Here is a 7,687-nt window from a genome sequence, read left to right on the forward strand (position 1 = left end):
ATTAGGGCGAGTAAGAACATGTATGAAGGAGCTAAGACCAGGGTGAGAATAGTAGGAGGGGGCTCAGATCATTTTCCGGTCATGATGGGGTTGCACCAAGGGTCAGCTCTTAGCCCTTTTTTATTTGCCCTGGCGATGGACGTATTGACGCGTCACATCCAAGGAGAGGTGCCATGGTGCATATTATTTGCAGATGATATTGTATTGATTGATGAGACGCGAGGCGACGTTAATGCGAGGTTAGATATGTGGAGGCAGACCCTGGAGTCTAAAGGTTTCAAGTTGAGTAGGACTAAGTCGGAATACCTAGAGTGTAAGTTCAGTGGGATGACTCAGGAAGTGGAAGGGGTTGAGGCTAGATTCACATGTAATCCCTATGAGAGGAAGTTTTAAGTATCTTGGGTCAATTATATAGGGGAATGTGGAGATCGACGAAGATGTCACACATCGTATTGGGGCGGGATAGATAAAATGGAGACATACTTTCGGTGCTTTGTGTGATAAGAATGTCCCAGCAAAATCCAACGGTAAGTTCTACAGAGGGTAGTCAGGCCGACTATGTTGTATGAAGCTGAATGTTGGCCAGTCAAGAGCTCTCATGTCCAGAAGATGAAAGTAACAGAGATGAGGATGTTGAGATAGATATGCGGGCACACAAGGTTAGATACGATTAGGAATGAAGTTATTCGAGACAAGGTGGATGTGACCCCAATTGAGGACAAGATGTGGAAAGCGAGAGTTAGATGATTTGGATGTGTGAGGAGGCAGAGCACAGACGCTCCGGTCAGGAGATGTGAGAGGTTGACATTGGAAGGCCTAAGGAGCGGTAGAGGTAGGCCGAAGAAGAATTGAGGTGAGGTGATTAGACATGACATGGCGCAGCTTTAGCTGACCGAGGACATGACCCTTGATAAGAAGTTGTGGAGGCCGAAGATTAGGGTAGTAGGGTAGTTAGTTTAGTGTTCTCCCTATCATACCAGTAGTATTAGTACGTACTTTAGTATTCTGTTGGCATTAAGTTTTTATGACTACCTGTCATTTCTTTCGTTGTGGTCTCCTGATTATTTGGTTGTTATTTATGTTACTTTTACATGGCTTCTCACTATTGTGATTCTTATTTTTCTATTCTTTAATGTGGTGCTTATGCTTTTCCGAGTCGAGGGTCTATTGAAAACAACCTCTCTATCTCCACAAGGTAGGGGTAAGGCTGCATACACACTACCTTCCCTAAATTTCACCATGTGGAATTATACTGGATTTGTTGTTGTTGTATTTTTTTCTAACATTTCTATCATGGCGGACTAGTGCATACCTCAACCATTTTATCGGGTACGTGCTCCCCCTCACCATACATATATTAAGTAACTCTGCCTATCAAGGTTTTGGCGGATAAAAAAAAATAACCTTTATTTTTTGCCTTTGCTGACATTTGGACTCTAGTTTTTCATATTTTTATCTTTCGACCGTTATATCATACCCTGGGGCGTCTCTGATTAACTAACTTGTCAAACAACTCCCAAAAAAATGGAAATTACAACTGCATTGTGTACTTCAAAGGAAATGAGAAAAAGAAAATTGAAATTTCTCCAATGCATAAAAATGTCATATGAAGACAACCCGAATTTTCACTGGTTGAAACAATTTCCAGTGACCGGTTGACTATGTGAATCATTTCTTTCTCTCTGATTTTTTTTTGGATTCTCTCATATCTACAACTAATATAAAAAGGCAAACTCTTTTTTTTTCTTTTTCTTAATTACACAACTGAAGAGAAAACCTAAAAATCAATAATTGGTTCTCCAATGGTAAGGTTACGCTCCAATGTCCATGGCAAATTGAAGAGCTTTGCTGTAATGAACTTGAAGATCTTATTCACATTGATATTGTAGGTTGCACTTGAGAAAAATAGTGTTGCATTTATTGCCTTTGCATATGCTCTTGCCTGTTAAAAATGACGTTAGAACACTGTGAATATCAAAAAACTCCAAGACATGTGATTAGAAACTTTCTAATTTTAGACTACTTTAAAATTCTAAAGAGAAAATATGAGGACTTAAAAACACATGATGAACAAATATCTCATAGAATCATTTCCACTGTGGGCTTAATATGTTAATATTCGTACTTGCACGAAATTCAGTTTTCGACCTCTTCACTCGACTCAAACAGAGGTATCTGGTTGAAAACTCGCGGAGTTAGGAGATCAGGAACAAAATTTCGTGCAAGTACAGATGTCTACAATCAAACTTTTCTATAACAGCCTTGTTTATTCAAATATTTTTTGCTGCTATAGCGAAGTACTGTTATGGAGGATATATATTATAACATAACATTAGAATCGGTTCTGAGAAAAATATGACTTTTATAGTGAATAATTGTTATATAGAGAGGTCTGACTGTATTTGTCTATTAAGCGTCCTACATCTACAATGATATTCTCTCCACCCCTGTCCTCCCTCCCCATTTCAGTACTTTTATTATTGTGTGTGTGTGTGTGTTTTTTTTGTTTCTTTTCTGTTTATTTATCATAATTATAGTCTTCTCAAGAAAGAATGAGAATTATACCTGACTTGCAATTGTCCACTGCAGATCCAATGGCAATTTCACAAAGTCATCAAACTTTGTCCCTATCATTACAGGAATTGCTGCCTGATTATATTGGCGTGCTTGTTGATACCAGCTAATGACACTGTAATTAAACACGAAAACAATTTTAGACGACGACAATCACAACTATGTCTCATTTCTAAACAAGTTAGGATCCACTATAAAAGCAAATTTTAGACCATAAACTTAAAAATTATGATCCTTAGCTTCTTATTCTTTAGTCAAAAAAAAATAAAAATAAAACCTCATACCTATTGAGTGTACAGCGACTTGTGAGATCAAACATAAAACACATAGCAACAGAATCCTTGCAAGCCATTGGAATATTAGTTGGGGCAGAAACATCATCTGCATTATTAACAATCTTTAAATTCACATCGTTTTAGATCTAAATTGCTATTTTCTAATACCCTTTTCTTTGTTCTATTAAAAGAAAATAAAAGAAGATCGAATGCATATATTACCTTTAACTTCCCAAATGCTATATGAGATTCTTGTCCCTCTCACACACAAAGTTTTGTCCATCTGATTTAACCCTTTTGTTGAAAAGTCTTCATCTGCTGCTTTCTCCTTTCCTACATACTTTGTCTTCAATTGAAAAAACACACAAGAAAAGTCAAAACCAAGATTGAAAATGGATAAAAACGACAAATACATAAACTAGAATGGAGAGAATCCTAATTATTGTTAATAAAATTGACATATCGCCAAGACTCAAATCCAAAAGTTAACTCATGAGCTAAAAATTATAAATCCAACATAATATAAAACAACAACTCATTCCTCGGCCAATGTAATGTATCACCGACATGTTCAACTGAATCCATAACTTTCGACGCAGAGTTAAAAATTATATGTAAAAAATCATTAAAATTACAAAAATAATAAATATGAACTCATAACTTTAAAAATATAATGGGTTTAATATAAAAACTTTAAAAGTTAAACCCATAGGTTTTTAATTCTGGATCTACCTCCGCAAATGTGAGATGATTTAACACCTCTAGACACCCAAAACTATCCACAGGTAATCAGCTCGACATGGGCAGAGCCCAATATTTTGACACGAAGTATAGATATATATGGTAAAATTCATCAAAATCTCAATAAATATTAAATTTTAAAATCATATTTTTAAAAGTATAATGAGTTCAATAAAAAGAATCTAAAGATTGAATCGATCAAATTTAAATTTCTGATCCGCCTAAAAAATGAGGCCAAGATTCAATAAACCAAGAATAGAAAGAGATCAAGAGAACTAACCAAGAAACATGTCTTGCCAATTTGATTATCACCCAAAAGGCTAATCTTCAAAGCAACAACATCCTCAGACGAATCCTTAGAATGATCACAACAACATGTAGATGCTAAACTCCCCGAAAATCCACTCTCCGAACTCGCGACGGCGGACAACGGCGGAGAAGCCATATTCATGGTGGTGGTGGTGGTGCTCGGAAAAGATTGATTATGTGACAATTGTCTATAATTAATAGACTTACCTATCCAACAAGCAAGAATTTTGTTCCAAAATGAACTAAAATATTTGTGTAGGATTGTGAATTTGCAAACGATTTTCCTTTTCATATTCAAATGAAGCATTCTTCTGTAACAAAGGAGCAAACGTTTCGTCATTGTTTTTGGCTTTTGGTTTGTTTTGTTTTGAGTTTTAGGAGAGGGAATTATAGAGAAAAAGGCCTAAAGAGGGAGCTGTTTAATGCTAGCTTCTTCTTTTGGCCTTAAAAGTAAAGGGAAGTCTCTTTTGGAATATTAATCATATTTCTTTTTTTAAAAGTGTTTTTTGGGATTTACTTTGAATTTTTACCATTCAATTTTTTTAATTCTTGTTTTGATATTATGTGTGGTTAACTGCTATTGAAATTGTAACTATGGCCGTGTATTGAGGGACGGTTGACCGTTTTAGTAGGTTTAAAAAATCAGAATTTTTGTTCAAACGTGGTTGTCATTTTTTTCCTTCTGTTTTTTAATTAATTTCAAATATGGTTGCCTATAGGTTGGTGAGAGATTTTTTCTTCTGTTTTGGTTCATCTTATGAATCAGCAAAATGTTTGTTGAGCTTTAATTATTACTCCTACTGAAAGGGAAGATCCACATTTATTTTGTGAGTTTTTGGTTGCCATTTATTTTCAGTTTTTATTGGAAACTTTGCGTTGGTGCTTTTATTTATTGATTTTTGACTAACTTTGGAAGAAAAATAATAAAAAAGACAATAATACTTTTTTCCAAACATTAAAATTCAAGGAGGTTATTGTATCAATTCAAAGAGTAAAAGGGGTATTATTTTCCAAACATTAAAGGTTAAGATGGTGAAATAAAATTTACTCTTTAATAATATTTTGTTAAAAAGTTGCATTTAGAAACAAGTATATTGCTTAACCGCAAGAATTGTTATAAGTGAAAAATTCAAGAAGTTCAACAAATTAGCTTTTGTACTTTCTCTGCTCATTTTTTGATATTCTAGTTATGTGAACATATTTTGACTAATATTCTAAAGCATATTCTTTTGTCATTTTACAAGTATCGAACAATACTACATATCAACGATTTGACAGATAAAAAGAAAGCGCTTGTAATTTTTACATTGTTGGAATCTGATCCGTAAACTCTCATGATTTTCATCCCACCTATTGAAGGTTAAAACACGTGTTTGAGTGATATTATTAAACAAATTGGGATAAATGGGGTAATTATTTTTGTTTTCTTCTGAGGCTTTAAGGATTAATCCACAACCATTTTTAACTTTTTATATTTTTTTCATTGGCTTTTATCAGAATATTAGAGAGTAAATTACATCCTTTGACACCCTTCCACATCAGTATTTATCACTCCCAATAATGTTGCACTAATCTATGAATTATCCAGGGATTATTGTGGTAGTAATTAATTAAATAATCACAACAAAGACAAATCATAAGTCAATCAGGTCAGGCTTATATTGAAATTCAAAATTCAGAGAGAACCGACAAATGTAAGAGGAAAGAGTCAATTTTCACGTGTAGCCAAGTTAGCCAATAATCATGCATCCATGTAAGGTGAGAGGAGCCCCACTAATGTTAGTCGTTATAAACAATAACTCCCTCCTTTTTTCGGTTTTTAACTCGGTTCCCATATCCGCTTTTAGCTAGCTAATTTGTATTCGTGTCAAAAAATTCTACTTTAAAGATAAATCACTTCATAACAAAAGCGACATTCATCCTTAGGACCCGAACATTTTGGTTTTAAACTCGGTTCAACTATTTGTTTTGGAGCCCAACTAATTTAAATTCGCACCTAAGAATCACACTTTAAAGTAAATTACTCCATAATAAAAGTGATTTTATCCTCAACACTCACATCTGAAATGCTGATTAAGGATGAACGTCTACTTGCCACCCCACCGCAATATTTTGGTGGTTAAAAAATTATCTCTTCTTCCACAAAGGAAATGATAAAATTTGAAGTATACAAATCAACTCATCTAATTTAAAGTTTGAATTTTGGACTCTTAATTTTAAAATTATCTAAAAATTAAATTTAGATAATCATAAATGTTACAAAATTAAATTAAGTTTACAATAAATTAGTTTTAAGAAATTGCAACAAAAAAATCTACGAACATCTATTATTCTCATTGCATTTTAATGACATTATTGTGATTTTAAAGAGTCAAATAATTTTTTCTTTGACCAAAATTTATCATATTTTAAATTTTTCTAATTTTAAGAATTTACACATTTTAGTGCTCCTTGTATATCTAGTTTCTAACTATGTACATTTATCATTGTCCGAAATAAAAATTAAAAGGTTTAATCCTTGTACTATGAACTTCTAATTCTTTAAAAAAAAAAAAAGTAATAATGTCATTCTTCTTTAAAATAAGAGAAGTAAAGTATTGGACCCCACAAACATACGTGTTTATCAATTGAGAGCGTGTTTTATGATTCTCTGTAGTGGCCCGCAAAACCTAATGAAGGAGACATTGAACTGATTTTATTGATTAAAATTAATGGATGATATTCGTCTGGTTTGGGAATTGTTAGGCAATTTGACATTAGAAAACTTAACCGTTAACAAATGGTAGGCCATCGAATAATTTCTATTTTTAAAAATATATATATAGCATGTGAGGGTCATTGATTCGAAAATATATCTACTCAACTTTTTCTATAGAATTTATAAAATAGCCATTTTTCATACCTTGTGTAGCATACATGCTAAGGTGGTCAATCAAGGACCGTGGAGAGATAAATAGGACCCCATCATCCTAATATGAGCCTTGGGTACGAGTCCTGAAAATTAAAAAAAAATCTTAATACGCAATACTTTCCCATTTGATGGATTATTATAAGCAGCAAAAGCAATTTCAGTATCAAAATCACACGTAATTTATTAATGAATTATTATAAGCAGCGAAAACAATCTCAGTATCAAAATAATATGTAATTTAGATAACTAGCATATATGGGGTTTCACGAGTTACCTCTTGAAGCGTGAACAAATCTATTCTATCACGTGAGCCTTCAGTTCCATAACGTCTCAATGGAATCTCCATCACCCGCACAATTATCATCCTCGAATGTTCCACGATTTTCTACTGTATTACTCAAATAATATCCAAAAATAGCAATTTCGTGTGGGCGAAATTTCTAGAAAAATATGGCTGAAAATTTAAGCCACCATGTCCCTTTTTCCTCTAGTGGAAAGCTTTATGTATTTATAGCATAAGTTTTATGGGTTAAAATCTTTTTTCAAAACCTGTTGGGTTTTTTTTTCCACCAGAAAAATGATTCCTTTATTTTCTATTATTTAGGCACAGCAGGGATCACAGAATTTAATTAACAAGGCTTTCAATTATGGAATTAATTTATAATTTTCGAAAGTAACATCCACCATAATTAATTACGAATTTTTCCACTAAAAATTCGTAATTGCACTCTTTATTCAATTTTAAAATTTACCCATTAAATCTTATTTAACTCCCCATGTTAAGATTCAGATACTAATCAATTAAATTAAACTACTAACGATTTACTTTATTGATTATTTTCTTTAGACTTTCGCTTAACTTATTTCATGCGTCGGA

General features: G+C 33.1%; 1 protein-coding gene across 1 annotated transcript; it reads right to left on the bottom strand.

The window, feature by feature from the left end:
* Nucleotides 1-1,561: 1,561 nt before the first annotated feature.
* Nucleotides 1,562-4,367, bottom strand: LOC107827934 (septum-promoting GTP-binding protein 1). Its single transcript, XM_016655169.2, has 5 exons — nt 3,871-4,367; nt 3,072-3,195; nt 2,859-2,955; nt 2,566-2,689; nt 1,562-1,942 (listed from the first exon to the last, which is right to left on the bottom strand). Exons 1-5 carry the CDS (start codon nt 4,237-4,239, stop codon nt 1,778-1,780), a joined length of 879 nt encoding a protein of 292 aa, XP_016510655.2. The 5' UTR covers nt 4,240-4,367; the 3' UTR covers nt 1,562-1,777.
* Between the last annotated feature and the right edge of the window lie 3,320 nt (nt 4,368-7,687).

The sequence above is a fragment of the Nicotiana tabacum genome, chromosome 21 (assembly GCF_000715075.1).
Source record: "Nicotiana tabacum cultivar K326 chromosome 21, ASM71507v2, whole genome shotgun sequence".
In the NCBI taxonomy this organism is placed as follows: Eukaryota; Viridiplantae; Streptophyta; class Magnoliopsida; order Solanales; family Solanaceae; genus Nicotiana; species Nicotiana tabacum.

Coding starts and splice junctions, on each gene's coding strand:
- LOC107827934 (XM_016655169.2), bottom strand. CDS start 4,239: ATGACGAAACGTTTGCTCCTTTGTTACAGAAGAATGCTTCATTTGAAT. Junction 2,956..3,071: donor TAGCATTTGGGAAGTTAAAG/GTAATATATGCA, acceptor TTAATAATGCAG/ATGATGTTTCTGCCCCAACT. Junction 2,690..2,858: donor AGTCGCTGTACACTCAATAG/GTATGAGGTTTT, acceptor GTTTAATTACAG/TGTCATTAGCTGGTATCAAC.